Raw genomic sequence first — 18,022 nt, forward strand, 5'->3', positions numbered from 1 at the left:
TGGCTCTACATACCGTCATCTCATTTAGTCCAAGAGGTTCCATCTTTGACTATAGGAGGAGAGATGTTACCTCCCATTGACAGAGCACGCAATCTGGGCGTCCTCCTAGATTCACGACTCAGTTTTGAAGATCATATTGGAGTCGTGGCTAGGGGGGCATTTGCCCAGATTCGCCTAATATACCAATTGCGCCCCTTTCTGGACCGAGATGTCCTACGTACAGTCACCCACGCACTCGTTACCTCCCGTATAGACTACTGTAATGCTCTCTACATGGGGCTGCCCTTGAAGACCACCCGGAGGCTTCAGCTGGTGCAGAATGCAGCTGCATGGGTTGTGATGGGAGCACCCCGATACTCCCATATTACACCCCTCCTGCGTGAGCTGCATTGGCTACCGGTTGCCCTCCGGGTGAGATTTAAGGTGCTGGTACTTACCTTTAAAGCCCTACATGGCTTAGGCCCGGGATACTTGCAGGACCATCTGCTGCCGGGAACAAATTCCCATCGCCCAGTACGCTCACACAGAGAAGGCCTCCTCAGGGTACCGTCAGCTAAGCAATGTCGGCTGGCGACCCCCAGGGGGAGGGCCTTCTCTGTGGGAGTGCCAGCCCTATGGAATCAGCTCCCCCCTGAGCTACGGATGGCCCAAAATCTCCAATCCTTTCGCCGCGGCCTCAAAACACTCCTATTCCACCAGGCTGACCTGGACTGACAGGCATTTTAATTAATTATATTTACAATCTTTAATTTATTCTTAGTTTTTAATTTTAATTTATTGCACAGATGATTTTAATTTTATTTTTATCTTAATTTCTGTACTTATTATATGTTTTGTTGTTAGCCGCCCTGAGTCCTTCGGGAGATAGGGCGGGATATAAATCCCATCAATAAATAAATAAATAAATAAATACAGTATCAGGTATCTCATTCTAAATTCCAGGAAGGAGCTCTTTTTATTAACTATTTTAATTTTTCTTCTAGAGACATCAAAGAGCACTGACTGAAACTATGGTAGGTACTTTTGATATACAATAAAAATGTGTTTTTTGTTTAATATCATTTTTACAATATACTTTTAAATCTTTTTACTCTTCAGTTTTGTTTGAAGTGGTGATATAATAATGGTTCTTTACAATAATAGCCAGCAGGTAAATGTTAACTGAGTTTGCATAATCTGCTAAATCAGGTTTGTTCCTCTGTTTTATAAAATGAACTACAATGGCCACTTTCATACATAAACAAATAAACCATGTGATGGTTTAAAATGATGAGTGGGTTTTTGTTAAATTTTTGTTTTTCAGCTCCTTGCTATTTTCTCTAAGTCCTGAATGAAAAAGAGGGATATTAATCCAATAATTCAATGAATAATAAGCTCCAAAAACACTTGATATTGTTGAATATCGCTTAAATTAATAGTTTAATAATTTCATACCCTTTTTTTATGGAACATAACCATCTGACGCTAATTGCTTTTTTGTCCCGGTGAGTATAAATGATTTATTTAAAAAATGTATATGGCCACCTATCTTAAGCAACTCTGGGGGTCCCTCAACTGCAGTTAAAAATTAAATGTAGAAATAAGCAAATTTCTGTAATTGAAATTCTATGATTTCCAAATCTCAATTCCCTACAGTGAAGAAATGCAAATTAATATTGTATGTCCCAGGCTGATGCTGTCCAGCATCTGCTTGGACAGTACTTTATTAGCTTTTACTAGATTCCTAGTAAAGGGAAACCTATCACTATCTGGAATAAAGCATCCCACTGTTAAACTGCTGGTATTAGAATATTTTTCTAACAGTCTGATAGATCCCTGAAGATGTCAAGAATCAAACATCGCTTAGAGACTATATTTTACAAAACAAACAAACCCAAACCCAAACCCATAAGATAGTGTACAATTATTAAAGCTCTTAGGATCTGAATATAGAAAAAAGTTAAATGTTTACATCACTGTCCTTTTCAAACAAAGTAAGTTTTAAATTTTTACGGGTATAAATTCAGATTTTTTTGTTTCAGCTTTGGAAAAATGAAATGTTTTAGAGAAAATAACCTGTTTCAAGTAGTTTAATTAGTTAAGAGGACAATTAAGACATTTTCTTGTTTTCTTCTTAATTATCTACTTTTTTTGCTCGTTCTCTTTTCTTCCCAAATTATCCACTGGTACATTCAACCAGTCCACTTACATATTAGTACACTTGCAGCATTGATTATTTTTGTCTAAGTGCTATGTAGAGAAAAAAAACAGAAATTATATCACAATCTGTTTGAAGTTACAATGGCACTGAAAAAAGTGACGTATGATCAGTTTTCACACCTATCTCCATGGTCATGCGATCAAATTTGGGTGCTTGGCAGCTGGCAGGTATTTATAACAGTTGCACGATCACCCTTTGTAACTTTCCCTGCTGGCTTCCAGCATGCAATGTCAATGGGATAAGTCAGATTTGCTTAAGGACCACATGATTCACTTAACAACTGCACAGATTTGCTTATCAACTGTGGCAAAAAGGTCATAAAATGGGGCACAACTCACTTAACAACTGCCTTGCTTAACAATGGAAGTTTGGGGGTCAATTGTGGTAGTAAGTAGAGGACTACCCATAATATGCTTCCAAGCAGGTTCAGTTTAGGCCTGATTTCTCTCCAATTAAGTGTTGGTCAAACACTGGTTGCTTCAGAAACTCTTTTCTGATTGAAGGTTGACAACCACATTTAAAAGAGAAAGTAGCCAAGCACTTCAGTATCAAGGCTCTTGGGTAAAAGGGAAATAAATTTCAGCACTGTAGGTTCAGAATTCAAGTTTTGCAATTATTCAGACAGCCTTAATTTTCTTATTGGTTATGGATAAACCGGAATTGTTACTTGATTTAATGTATTAAAATTTTACAGAGTTGTAGCTACATCTCATAGATATTTTGAAAGTGGCTGGTCATCTGCCAAACCCTTTTTGTGTAAAATAGTTCCTGTGCATTTCAACATGCAGAATCCTTTTAGCCTCAAACATTGTTTCAGTGTTCCTAAATGCGTTGAATACTTGCTTCTCTTCCCGCCCTCTCTGCCTTCCTTTAGATTAGCAGACGGCGGACTCCACTTGGACCGCATAAGCACTGTGAGAAGTGTTTCAACAAATACTGCCAAGCTCCCGCAGAGCCTTCAGTCTCATGTGTAGTGATCAGTTGCCGCTCTCACTGTGGTGCTGTCTTTCATATGTGCAAAGAAGATGATCATAAACTCCTGTGTCCCCTGGAACAAGTTTCATGCCTTAATTCTATTTATGGCTGCCCTTTTACAATGGCCCGTTTTAAAGTGGCAAAACATCTCCAAGTTTGCCCTGCCAGCATAGTTTCCTGTTCTATGGAATGGAACCGTTGGCCATGTGCAGATTCTGAAGCCATTCTTCATGAGAACATTATGAAGCAACAGCCAAAGGAAGAGTGCCTGGATGTAGCCATAGCTCTGAGAGATCAGGAAGCTCTCTTTAAAGCACTCAAAATGGCTGAGCTCTTCCCAGAATGCAGAGGAGCTTGTACCCTGGAAGGAACAACAGAGGATATTGACTGTTTTGAAGAAAAAGCTGTTGGAGGAATTGCTGAGGAGGCCATATCAAATAAAACTGAGGCAGCTGTGCTCACTCAGCAGGAACGTGAACATCTGGCAAAAAATAAAGATGGGGTGGATTTGATTGGTTACAAAAGCTGGGAAAATATGTTTAGTAAAGAATTTAAAGCATGCCAGGCAGCAGAACTGTCACTCAGCAATACGAAAAATGCATCTGAAAGTGGATCTCCACATAAAGAACATGCTTCTGGCAGCACTGTGGAAGAAGCCAGCAGTACAGAAGGCATTGAAAAAAACAAAATCCATCAAATCAATTTAGCAGCTGAAAAAACAGGGTTGGCTCCTTGGCAAGATGGAGTGCTAGAGAGGCTGAAGAATGAGGTTCCTGTTGGTGAGTATAACATGTACTTGGTGCACCATGGAAGGATGCTCATTCATTTTGGTCAGATGCCTGCTTGCACTCCCAGAGAAAAAGACTTTGTATATGGAAACCTGGAAGCTCAAGCACTGAAGACTGAGACCACCTTCAGACCGCCACTTAGTTACTGTGGCAAAAGAACAAAGGTTGGGGATCCTGTGGCACATAAAAAGCCAAGTAAGAGCATATCCCTGGATACTTCAGAGTTGGACATAGATGTTAAAGAACTTCCCAAATCAAACACAATAAAAACGACACTGTTGTGCGCTCTTGAGAAGGAACTAAAAGGTCACGAGATATCTAAAACCAAGTCCACTGATGCCTTATATGTGGATATTGGCACTCAAACATACAGCTTTGTTGCCCAACCTTTTTCTTCAAGAGCTGTTCTAGCAGATATTTTAGTTACAAAAGACCCACTGGATCTCCATCTACAGCTCCATAGTGAGAGTGTAACCCAGAGATACAACAAAAGCAGCTCTGCATTTACATTCTCTTGCAACCACTTTTTTAGGAGAGATGAGTTTTCTTCACATTTCAAGAATATTCATGCAGATATCCAGTCCTCCCTAGATGGGTGGTTCCAGCGCCGCTGCCCACTTGCCTATTTGGGATGCACTTTTGTTCAATATCCTTGGCATCCTTCTGGGCAAAAGGCAAATGTTATCTACAATCAGCATCTCATGGCATTTGCTGTTAAGCCAGAGATTGACCCTGTGCTCTCTGAAGCCAAGAAAAGTAACTTTATAAGAAGTAGACAAAGGAATGAAAGGATTGCTCTAACTAGTCTTCCCTTGGAGATTCTGAAGTACATTGCTGGATTTTTGGATAGTATTAGCTTGTCTCAGCTGGCTCAGGTGTCAGTACAGATGAGGGATATCTGTGCTACTCTGCTGCATGAAAGAGGAATGGTTTTTCTGTTATGGAAAAAGAAGAGATATTCTAATGGAAGAACATTATGGAGAGTCTGTGGAAAGGCAAGTACTGGGGATACCGAAAAGTACAGCAGAATTATCCAAATAGAAAGACAGAAAGATATTTATATTGGCTTCTAGGTTATGCATATTTTTAGCATTACAAAGTAGTAAGTCTTCAACTTACAATTATTAGTGACTGTTCAAAATTACAATAGTAGTGAAAAAAGTGACTTATGACCATTTTTCACAGTTACGACTGTTGCTGCATCTCCGGGTCACATGATCAAAATTCAGACACATGGCAATTAACTCATATTTATGACTTGCAGTGTCCCGGGTCATGGGATCACCTTTTGTGACCTTCTGACAAGCAGTCAATGGGAAAGCCAGATACAATTAACAACCAGGTTACTAATTGAACAACTGCAATGATTCACTTAACAACTGTGGCAAGAAAGATTGTAAAATGGGGCAAAACTCACTTAACAAATGTCTCACTTAATAACAGAAATTTTGAGGTCAGTTGTGGTCATAAGTTGAGGACTACCTGTAATTTTAGTTAAGCATGAGCATACTGTAGTTTAAACAATCCTGTGACAAGCAGAATTGCATGATCATAGAATTTAGAATAGAATAGAGCTGGAAGGGACCTTGGAGATCTTCTAGTCCACCCCCCTGCTCAAGCAGGAGGGCCTATACCATCTCAGACAAGTGACTGTCTAGCCTCTTCTTAAAAATCTCCAGTGATGGAGCGCCCACGATTTCTGTTCCACTGGTTAATTGTCTTCACTGTCAGGAAGTTTCTCCTTAATTCCAGGTTGCTTCTCTCTTTGATCAGTTTCCAACCATTGTTTCTTGTCCTGCCCTCTGGAGCTTTGGTGAATAACGTGACTCCCTCTCCTTGGTGGCAGCCCCTCAGATATTGGAATACTGCTATCATGTCACCCCTATCTCTTCTTTTCTTTAGACTAGCCAAACCCAAGTCCCGCAGCTGTTCTTCATATGTTTTAGTCTCCAGGCCTTTAATCATATGAGCTCAGGATTCAAAAAGATCTTGACAAACTGTAACAATCGGCCCTATCTAACAAAATGAGTTTTAATGTGGAGAAAAGCAAAGTTTTACATTTAGGCAGGAAAAATCAAAAATATAAGTATAGATTAGGTGTCATTGATGAAGATACTGAAGAATACTGGGCCAAAGACAGAGCCCTGTGGTACCCCACTGCTTACTTCTCTCCATGTGGATCTAGTACCACTGAGGACTACTTGTTGAGTACAGTTTGTCAGCCAGCTACAAATCCATCTGGTGGTGATGTTGTCTATTCTACCTTTTTCTAGCTTACCAAGCAGTAGATTGTGGTCTACTTTGTCAAATGCCTTACTGAAATCTAAGTATACTATGTCTAAGTATACTACATCTACAGCATTTTGTTGGTCTACTAGTTTAGTCACTTTATGAAAGAATCAAATAAGATTGGTTTGGCATGACCTATTTTTAACAAACCCATGCTGGCTGCTAGTTAGAACTTTGTTTGCTTCTAGTTGTTCACACATCTTTTCTAGGATCTTCCCAGGTATTGGTGTTAAACTGATTGGTCTGTAGTTTCCTGGGTCCGTTTTCCCCCCTTTCTTGAAGATGGGGACCACATCAGCCCTTTTCCAATCCTCAGGTACTTCCCCGGTGCTCCAGGATTTATGAAAGATGTGGTGCAATGGTTCTGAGATAACATCTGCCAGCTCCTTCAGAACTCTGGGATGTAATCTGTCGGGTCCCAGTGATTTATATTCGTCAAGGTCGGATAGGTCCGTGGTGGCGAACCTCTGGCACGTGTGCCACAGGTGGCACGCAGAGTCCTCTCTGTGGGAACGTGCGCCATCATCCCAGTCCTAGGCCTTCAAGCTGGGTTTTCTAAAACTTTTCGCTTTAGGCCTCTGCCGCTGTGTGCAAAAAAAAAATAGTTCAATCAATCAATTTCAACTTCTTGCAGGGAAAAAAAGATCTCGCAAAGTTGAAATTGATTGAACTTTCCAGTCCCACCTAGTCTGCCGTTACCACCGCAGCCATGCCTACCCAATGGACCACTCTCACTCAATGGGCCACACCCACCCAGCACACGACGATACATAAGTGGGTTTGGGGTTGCAGTTTGGGCACTTGGTCTCTAAAGGGTTTGCCACCATTGGGAAAGGTCAGGGGTCAGCAACCTGAAACAGCAAAAGAGCCACTTGGAACTGGTTCCGACAAACACACAAAAAAGTGGGAGCTGCAAAATGTGTGCGCGCATGCATGCACGCACGTGCATACGCAGAACAAGCGAAAACATGTACCACCCCGATGCCTGCGCCGCATCCTGAGCCACATGAACTTGTCACTGCCCAGTGCCGCCAGCTTAAGGGGGGGGAATGGACTCGCAGGCCAAGACGACTGTGGAGGGCCACACAAAGACGAGGAAGGAAATGGCCTTTCAGAGGATCCCACCCGGCCCCCCTTGGAGGCAACGGGCCCTTCCCCGGCCAAAGGACGCCTCGCGAGTGTCTCCTGCAGCGCGGCTCCCCCGAGCCTGGAGGCACCTGCGCAACGGCGGCGACGGGTCTCCCTGGTGACGGGGCTGGGTTGCGGCGGCACCTTCAGCCCGGGCGCTGCCGGAGCCACACAAGTGCCCTGCCCTCCCCCAGGACCTCCAAACTTCTGCGTTTGATGAACGCAGAAGCTCTCCAAATGGGGAGGCGGAGGTTTGGAGAGCTGCGCAGCTCTCCAAACCACTGCCGCCCGTTTGGAGATCTGCCGCGTTCATCAAACATGAATGAATGCAGCAGCTGTACAAACGGGACGGTGGCGGTTTGGAGAGGTGCATGTGCACCTCTCCAAACCTCCACCATCCCGTTTGGAGGTCCACCGCGTTCATCAAAATGGACGAACGTGGCAGCTGTGCAAACGGGACGGTGGAGGTTTGGAGAGGTGCACGTGCACCTCTTCAAACTGCTGCCGCTCGTTTGGAGGTCTGCCGCATTCATCAAACATGGATGAACGTGGCAGCTGTGCAAACGGGACGGTGGAGGTTTGGAGAGGTGCGCATGCACCTCTCCAAACCTCCGCCGCAGGCAGCAGCTCTGCAGATGGGGCGGTGGAGGTTTGGAGAGCTCCGCGTGCAGCTCTCCAAACCGCCGCCGCCCATTTGGAGAGCTGCTGCCTTTGTCAAACATGGACGAAGGCAGCAGCTCTGCAAACGGGGCAGTGGAGGTTTGGAGAGCTGCACGTGCAGCTCCCCAAACCTCCGCCGGTGGAGGAGGACTGGGAGCCACAGGAGATGGCTTAAAGAGCCATCAATGCAGATTATAAAAATATGGATACTCATGTTAAACTAGTACTTGCCGACCCGTGGGATAGGTGTTCTCTTACCATTTTCTTGCTTATTTCAATTTTTTGTTTCTAGTTTGTCTTTTGCAGTGGGTTTTTTTGGTATGCTGGGCTATAGTTTCTTTTTGTGTGAAGACTGATGCAAAGGATGAGTTAAGCAGCTCTGCTTTCTCCCTGTTGCCTGTAATTTCCTTGCCATCTTCTCTCTTTAGTGGGCCTACAGTTTCCTTGACATTTTTCTTGTTGTTAATGTGTTGGAAGAAACTTTTTTTATTATCCTTGATTTGACTTAAACTTCTCAAATGAAGGGTCACAGAGTCTCCAAATTTCAAAGTGATTACCGAACCATAGGCAATTGACTGATTTCCATTCTTTTGCCTTTATTTTTACTTCATAATTGATGAATTTTGTAATCCAAGTACCAGCACAATCAGATTCTGCCCCAATTCATGAGGTAATCTTCTCTGCCATGTAACATTAGACTCCAAGCTCCATTTTTTTTATCTCAGTGACAAACAGTTATGTATTGCATAACTCTGGGCAAGCAGCATGGGGCTGTTAGCACCTTGAAAGCTCTCCCCCTGTCTTTTAACATTGTTTTCCATAGATTTCATGTTTGTTGATGACAGGGTGATTTTTACAGAAGTTGAAAGAGAAGCGTATGGCATTCAGTTTGATGTAAGAACTGTTGATCCACATGGCTTAACCATTAATACTGACAAAACCAAAATATTCATAAATGAGGATTTTCAGGCAATCATCCACTTTAATGGAGTTCAGATTGAGCAAGCTGAACAATTTCAATATCTCAGCTCATTTGTCCAAGAACGAAAAGCAAAATATGATACCTCTGGCAAATAAAACAGCATTAGCATTGCTAGCAAAAGCACTTCTATCAATCTTTAATATTTTCAATGCTTCTGTGTGGTACAGAATCTTGGACGTTGCTTCCAAATTATTAGAAAAAAGTTTTCCAAATGTACTGCCTATGTAAAATTTTAGCAATTTAAATTTATGACAAAATACAAAATGTGACTATTGTGATGGACCCATAGAACCTCCAATCGCATATCCACATATGGATCATTACTGGATGCAAGCTAAGTACTTTAAATTCAAATTCAAACTTCCTGCCCAAAGAATAAACAATTGACCAGCAACAGCATAGCAATTAGGTTTTAAAATATCCAGGTCATTTTTTTCAGGTGTCTCTGCAATTGGAAGTCCAAGGTATTCTCATCAACCCTCTTTATAAAGGGAAATTAATGGCTTCATGAAAAAAGGGTAAATCACTATTTCCTTCAAGATGTCCCCCAGTCTAAGGTATTTTGCATCTCTCCAAGGTAAAAACCAGGTTTAAAATGTGGCTTGACCATGAATCCCTGTGTTGTCACCGATTCTCTTCCAGAAAGAAGTCAAGTTAAAATCTCCCCACACCATAGGCTAGAAAAAAGAAACCTGAAATTAAATCCAGACAAGATGGATTGGTGTAGGTCAGTAGAAGCTGAACATGAAAACTGAGTTTCATCCTATTTTGTGTGATGTTATATTACCTCAGAAAGAATAGATATGCAGCATGGCAGTGTTCTTTGATTGTTATCTCTCACTGAACATAATTGGCAGCTGGGTTGAAGAGCATTTTTATGTAATTATGACTACAGTACCAGCTGTAAAAGTCCCTGAAAGAGTCAAGAATATGCTTTGGTTACATCTTTGGATTATTAATGTACAATACCTAGGGCTGTTTTTGCAAGTGTCAAAAGTTACCACTGGTGTAATATGAGGCAGCTAGACAGTTAACAGGTGCATAGTTCAAGGATCATATGATACTTATAATTGGAAGTCTGCATCGATTATCAATTTTCTCACAGTTAGAACAGTGTATTATTGTTAATCCTGAAACATGAAATGACTTAGAGGTTGACAATCTGAGGGACAATATATCCTATTGCAAACCTGGCTAGGTGATAACATCTGCAGTAAAGATCATAGAATCATAGGACTGTAAGGGACCTTTGTGGTTTTCTAGTCCAACCCCCTGCCCAAGCAGATACTTTATTCCATCGTGGACAAATGGCTTCTAATCTTTTTTTGAAAACCTCTAGCAATGGAATACCCACAACTCCAGGAGGTATGCTGTTCCATTGTTAATTGTTCTCACTGTCAGGAAATTTCTCTTTAGTTTCAAGTTGGATTGTATTTAGATCCTCTATGAATCCAAAGAATTATATACTTTGAATTTGAATTAAGGAAATATGAACATTCATATAAAAAGTATTTTTTAATTTTTTTTATTTTAATTCCATTTATATCCTGCCCTTCTCCGAAGACTCAGGGCGGCTTACAAGCTTAGCAGTAGCCTTCATTCTATGTATATGCCTGCTTATTAGGGCTTTCACACACACCCCAAGCGGCATTATTACAAAGTCAGCTTAATTGCCCCCAACAATCTGGGTCCTCATTTTACCTACCTCGGAAGGATGGAAGGCTGAGTCAACCTTGAGCCTGGTGGGATGCGAACCTGCACTAATTGCAGGCAGCTGGTGTTACTTAAGGAGGCATTAGCCCACTGCTCCACCAAGGCTCTATTAACATCTTTACCCATACCACATCCATATCTAAAGTTATTTAGAAATTTTACTATAATTCCCAACCATCTCAACTAAAGAATTTAACCAACAACTTGTTAAATTGACTTCAGATGATAGCTATATAGATAAAAAAAATGTTCCTTGGAATCACATTAAAATAAAAATGTTTCTTCCTATAGAGAACGTTTTATTTATCAACAGATACCACAGATAGCATAGTCTTCCTGACAACAAGCACAATAGTCAGCATCTGGTGTTTGAATAAAATCTCTAATTCTGGAGTAACATAACATTTGCCCTAGAGTGTTTTTTTAAAAAAGAAATCAATGCAGATTATAAAAATATGGATACTCATGTTAAACTAGTACTTGCCCAAGAGTTTTAAAGAAATCATATAAAATGCTTTTTCAACATCTAAAAAAAATAGGTCCTGGATTTTTAGTGTTTTGAACTAAAGCAATTACATCATTAAATATCTAACATTATCAGAGCATTGATGATCCTCAAGTAAATCCAGCCTGGGAAGAATCCATTCCAGTCTAGGGACTCTGGTAGCTCTAAAGATCTTAGCATCTGCATTTATCAAAGAAACAGAATTAGAACAGACGAAGTAGGTGGTTATATCAAAGGACTAATTATGCCTCACTGAAATAGAAAAAAACTTTGGTATATTTTGCCAATAGAACAAGAGGTACTCCCATTATATTGTGTTTATCAATTAGTTAGAAAACAATCATGAACAAATGCATTCCCACTTCCATATATTTAATTGCAGCCACAATGTCTTGAAGAGAAAACACAAACTGAGGTTAGTAACCTGATTCTGTGATACCTCTGGTAATCCCAAATTCTCTCCCTCTTTCCAATAGTATTTCCTGATACAATGTAAACAGTTATGTTTGGGCAGCATACAATTTGTTAAACTCATAGCGGAAACCACAGATCTATATTGCTGAAAATATGGGTGGGGCCAGTGGTGGGATTCACATAGATGAATAACCAGTTCTCTGTGTGGATTCCACTTCCGGAAGTCCATTCTGGGCCTGGGCAACAACAAATTAGCTACCGGTTCTGCTGAAGTGGTGGGAACTGGCTGAATCCCACCACTGGGTGGGACTAAACCTTAATAGGGATAACAATCCTTTATTTTTTCTCCTTTCAAAATTTAACTTTGAATAATCTTGCTGCTTTTTATGAAAAATGTATCCAATAACAACTTTAATAAATACTTGTACTCCATTCCAAAATCAGCAATGAAACTGAGTCTTCTGAAATGAAAATTTCTACCATCTCTTGTTACATCTATAATAAAAGTGATTGATACATTTAAAGATCCTCTGTGAAATGTATGCAAATGATTGTGGATTGAGGCTATTTTCAGAGGTACATGATCTACAATGTTTGTACCATCTATGTCATTTGCCTTAACTTTGGATACCAAGGAATGAGATACCAGGGAAAAATGTAAACAAAAAGAATGTCTGTGTGCAGAAGAAAGAACATTCTGTGAAGGCTGGAAGATCTGGTTAACAAAGTGTAATGCAAGATATTGACTTAAGTAGATCAAATCTATAATCTCTAATTCTTTGCAATTCTAGCCACAATAGAGATAAGTTATCTTCTATTGTGCATACATCTAGCCTGTCTTAGAAGCATTAAAGCCCACAACTATTCTGTTAAAATCAAAGAGTTATTTAACTCCTATAATTGATAACTTTCACTTTTTAAAAAATCAGAGTATTTATTCTTTCTATGAGTTGGGTGGCCACATAAATTTAATAAATAAAATACATAAACATTTTCCTGTTTTCACCATGACAAAGTTAGTGAAATAATGAATATACAAATATTGTCCATGCTTTCCTTTGGTTCATATATGGAAGAGCTATTTGCAAGATCTTATTATCACAATACTGATATTTTCTTACTATCTTTTGTTCATCTCTTTTGCTAGATCTGGAAATTTAGCACCCTGTTCTCCACTATCAATAAGTGGCAACTCAGCAATATTCCATCCATAGCTGTACACTTGAAAACTTGCCCTTTCTATGAAGTGGTACATAAAAAGGATCCTATTTTGCTTACTAGCATGCTTTTACCTCAAGAACAAACAGAAGAGAATTTGGTCTCCATATTTAAACGCAGACCTGGATGTGGACCTGGTTCCAAGAAATTTCAAGAAGACTGCACTGATTTCTGAAAGCATATGTCAAAGGATTTGGGATTCTTTGGAATGCACTGCATACTCTGCTTTAATAGGTCAACAAGGTATTTTTATAGTTTGCTGATTCGTCAGGATGATATTACATGATGTGCTCTAATTTTATAATTTTTGATTCCTATTCTGGCTCTAGAGGTTCTAGAGCAGGGCTTTTCAACCAGTGGTACACGTACCACCTGTGGTACTTTGCCATGTAGCAGGTAGTATGCGACCATCCTAGAGAAGTGTAGCAGGGGAGGGGAATGAGCCGAAGTGATCCAAGCCTGAGGGAGAGGCAGCTGCAGCTGCAGGACTGTCTGAGCTTGGCAGAAGCTGCAGGAACTGGCAGGGCTCCAGCTGATTGGCGCTTCCAGAAGCAGCTTGGAGCTGGAGGTGAACTGAAGAGAAAGGGGGGGGGGGGAGGAGAGGACAGTCTATAAAAGGAGGTAGTTTGGGTGGGCAAGGGGGAAAAAGACAACAGGGAAAGGTTTAATCTCTTTAAACAAATGTAATTAGTTTTACCCCCTTTAATTGAGTCTGTCTATGGCTTTTAGAAAGTTTTCTTTGAAGGTAAACAGACTTAATTTAAAGTTAAAGCTTTTCAACAATTGCTGGAGCCTTTCAGTCTCAGATTGCAACATTGTAACACGTGACACACACTTGAGGCAGTTTAAGGGAAAAAAGCCTGGAGTTTATGTGTTTCTTTATTTTGTGAGCTTTTCTTGCTTTGCACTTGATTCCTGTGTCTTTAAGGGTACAGGGAAGGGATGGAGGGTGCATTCTTACTACACTGTGGAATGGGCTCAGAAGGGAGAGAGGAAGAATGGCCGATCAGCTAGCTCAGGGGTCTACAAACTTAACAAATTTAAATCTGTGGATTTCAACTTCCAGAATTACTTAACCAGCCATGATGGCTGAGGAATTCTGGGAGTTGAAGTCCACAAGTCTTAAAAGTGCCAAGTTTGAAGACCCCTGAGCTAGCTGGTAGTGGTGCATATTAATAAACATGGATAAATTCATCATACATTTGTCAGTGCAAAGGTAAAGTGATTCAGCAAACGAACAGCCACTGAAGAAATTAAAACTGGTACTTTTTTCCTTTTTTTCTGCAGTTTGTAATATTTTATTAGAGTATAGAATAAAATACAAAAATACAAAAGCAAATAGTATAGTAGGACACAGTGGGGAGGAAAAAGGGGGAAAAAGTGAGGGGGAGAAGGGAAAAAGAACAGACTTCCTCTGTTGCAGTAGAAGGAAGCATTAACATTGAACCTCCATAATATTATAAACTAGCCATTTCTATAACAACAAATGAATCTAATCAGTAAAACCCAAAATCTCCCCAACCTTTTTTTAATCAAGTTTTTGACACCTTGCTAAGCACTGGTGGTACTCAAATACTGTCATGTTGTAAAAGTGGTACAATCTGTGAAAAGGTTGAAAAACCCTGTTCTAGAGCAGGGCTATTCAACCGGTGCTACGTGTACCACCTGTGGTACATTGGCACATGGCAGGTGGTACATGGCCCTACCTAGCCCAGCCCAGGGTAGCAGGGGAAGGAATGAGCCAAAGTGGCGCAACACAGGAGTTGCTTTGAGAGAGTCCTCGGGAGCTGCAGGGCTGCTGGGGCGAGGCAAAAGCCCCAGGATCAGCACTTCTGGCACACCCGGAAGAGAAAGTAGGAGGAGGGTGGCAGAGACAGGAGAGGCTATAAAATGAGGCAGTTTGGGTGGGAGAGGGAGAGAGAAAAAAAGATGCAGCCTTGGGAGGAGGAGGAAGAGTCAGCTGGAGCTGTACCGAATGTAAAAAAAAGGAGGAGGAGGAGGGGCAAGAGAGAAGAGGACAAAAAAACAGACTGGATTTGCACACGGGTGGCAGCAACAAACAGGTAAGAAATGCAGCTGGGGAAGGGTCGCAGCATGAGAGTCCTTCCTTTTTTTTGGTCATCAAGTTTTTGACACCTTGCTGGGCAACTGGTGGTACTTGGATATTGCCTTATCCTAAAAGTGGTACAAGGGGTGAAAAGGTTGAAAAGCCCTGTTCTAGAGGACCTTTTTATCTATGAATATTATATACAATAGTGTTATTATCTTCCATTTTTTCCTCTTTCGTACAGATTTTTTAATCTGCTGCTTATTTTATCTGGTTTATTTAAATTCTTACTGCTGTTTTGGTTTATGATTAGACATTTAATAAATGAGTGTAAAAGCAATATTATTAAAAACATTAATAAATGTCATTAAGTATACCTAAAACTAAACTAACCCAGTTTGAAGGGTCAAATGTGCATTGGAATAAAATTACTTTAGCTCTGAGGAGAGAGTCTTCTATAAAACAGTTTGAGAACACTGGTCAGCATGGATTTCTCAAGAAGAAGTCTTGTTAGACTTTCCTTATTTAATTTTTTATTAGATTATTTATTTAACTGATTGTGGGAAATGTAGTAGACATATTTTTATTTTTTACATAACATAAGTAGAATGAAGATTCAAGTGGGATGGGGTGCCAAACAGTTCAATTCTGGGCCTCTCTATTCATTAATATTTCTACTAAAGACTTAGGTAAGATAGTGGAAGGAATCAATAGAAGATAATATTTGTAATTCAGGGTTGAATTGTGGGGTCCTCTGAGTTTGGTGGTTTTCTTGCAGATGTTTCATTACCAAACTAGGTAACATCATCAGTGCTAGTAGGGAGTGGGGTTTGCACTTATTTTTTATTTATTTATTTTTATTGAAAAGTTTTATAAGAGTTACAATATTATCCCATCCCCAACCCACCCCTAAACCCCCCTCCCCCTCCCCCACTTCCCAAAGCTGATTACAGGGTTACAAATATATAATAATCCTAATCTAACTAACATTAACCAACTATATAAATAACCAAATACATAATGCACTTTAACCCGCCTATAACATAATTACAAACAATCTAAAAGTATCCAACTTATACTAATACAATAATAATACTGTATAATATACATATATTATAACTAATAATAAAAAAGAAAAAAGAAAAAAATTAATTATAACAATCTAAAATTTACTCATAAGCTAAATGAAACTTTTTTGTCCCATATTTTTTCTGAATATAATCTATCCATCTTCTCCAAACTGAAATGTATCTTTCTTGTGAATGATCCTTCAAATAAGCAGAAATCTTAGCTATTTCTGCTAAATTTGACACTTTAAGCGTCCATTCCTCTATAGTAGGCAGGCAGTCCTTCTTCCAATATTGCCCTACCAATAACCTTGCAGCTGTTGTCAAATTCAACATCAAGTTAATTTCTTTAGTATCACAATCTGTAATAACACTCAATAAAAATAATTGTGGGGTAAACTTTATCTTTCTCTTAAAAATCTTTTGGATGTTCCACCAAATTTTAATCCAAAAAGCTTTTATATTTCTACAAGTCCACCAAATATGAAAATAAGTAGCGTCCAAACTACCACATCTCCAACATTTGGGCTGTAAATTGGAATACATACAAGACAGCTTTTTAGGATCCAAATGCCATCTATAAAACATTTTATAAAAATTTTCTCTAGGTTTGCACTTATTTTTATATAAGCTCAGGGAGCATCAAAGATCAGATCTGAAGACTGAACAAATTTGTGTGGGATACCTCCTTCACACTTTAAATACATACAAAAACTTTAAACATTCTTATTTTTCATGGTAGAATGCGAACACCAATAGATTAGACCCAAGGCTTAAATTGTTTAGGTTCTTCCTCAGTTATTTCAATAAAAGGTCTAATATTACCGTACTTGGGTTTGATTCTCACTTTCATCCTCAGTTTTCTCAATTCAACCTTCTTAACCACTAGAAAGCTCCGACTGGAAAATTTCCTCAAACACATATGTCAAAGATGTACACTGCACTTTAATTGAAGGAAAGAATATATATTTGTTGACACTGGATCCCCCCATTATTTTTATTTTGCTGCTTATTTTGTATTTCATGACCTCTGACACCAGACTCTAATTTTGCAGAGGTCAGGAGATAGAGAATTGGCTGAAAATAAATGGAAAACAAGAAAAAGAAAGCAGAAAACTCTGCATACTTTCTCCTGTCCCACTATTTTCTGGTTGCCCAAGTCCCAAATTTTCTGATTTTCAGATTTGCTGCTTGGTTCTCTGAGTCCCTAAACTTTTCTTTATATTTCCCATTTTCAAAAATTTTCTGCTGATTTACATTCCCAAAATTACTACCCCTCTCCCCATTTATTGCTTATTGCCTAGTCAGTGGGTCCTGATGCCTGATGTGATCCTTAAGATTATCCCTCTTGGCTCATCAAGAGTGGTGTCCATATTGTTGGAGGGGGGGGGACAAGGGAGTACGATAGCTTTTTTCAATGAAAGAAAGCCTAATCTGTTATTCCAGAATGCATTAACTTATTAGGGACGTGGTGGCTCAGTGGGTTAGGACACTGAGCTTGTCGATCAGAAGGTCGGCAGTTTGGCGGGTTGAATCTCGAGTGCCACGTAACAGAGTGAGCGCCTGTTACTCGTCCCAGCTTCTGCCAACCTAGCAGTTCGAAAGCACGTAAAAATGCAAGTAGAAAAATAGGGACCGCTACGGTGGGAAGGTAACAGCGTTCCGTGCGCCTTTGGCGTCTAGTCATGCCGGCCACATGACCACGGAGATGTCCTCAGACAAGCACTGGCTCTTCGGCTTTGAAACGGAGATGAGCACCGGCCCCTAGAGTCGGAAATGGCTAGTACGCATGTGTGGGGAACCTTTACCTTTACCTATTAACTTATTGCAAGCAAGCAGATTTCATTTGTTTGTTATGAATTTGGATGTATATTTAAAAGTACCGTTTCAATGTATATGCTTGATATTAATTATGCTTTAATGCTATTTTATTTAATGCTTTAATGCTCCTTGAGAGCTGCTTTTTTAGGAGAATGTCCTTGTAAGTTAAAGTTGGACAACAAATAAATTATCTAAATAAATATTTTATGTCATCA

At 39.9% G+C, this 18,022-nt stretch overlaps 1 protein-coding gene and 1 long non-coding RNA gene across 2 annotated transcripts; both read left to right on the forward strand.

Annotated features, from left to right (window-relative positions):
* Window positions 1-1,123: 1,123 nt before the first annotated feature.
* Window positions 1,124-13,143, forward strand: FBXO40 (F-box protein 40; the record flags this gene model as incomplete). The annotated part of the gene is made up of 3 exons (XM_083353469.1): window positions 1,124-1,150; window positions 3,075-4,958; window positions 12,802-13,143. The coding sequence occupies 3 exons, from the start codon at window positions 1,124-1,126 to the stop codon at window positions 13,045-13,047; spliced, it is 2,157 nt and encodes a 718-aa protein (XP_083209595.1). The 3' UTR covers window positions 13,048-13,143.
* Window positions 13,144-14,052: 909 nt separating this feature from the next.
* Window positions 14,053-18,022, forward strand: LOC310637036. The gene is made up of 2 exons (XR_014491856.1): window positions 14,053-17,457; window positions 17,823-18,022. It is a non-coding gene; the product is annotated as an uncharacterized lncRNA (long non-coding RNA).

Source organism: Vipera ursinii (assembly GCF_947247035.1).
Source record: "Vipera ursinii genome assembly, chromosome: 2".
In the NCBI taxonomy this organism is placed as follows: domain Eukaryota; kingdom Metazoa; phylum Chordata; class Lepidosauria; order Squamata; family Viperidae; genus Vipera; species Vipera ursinii.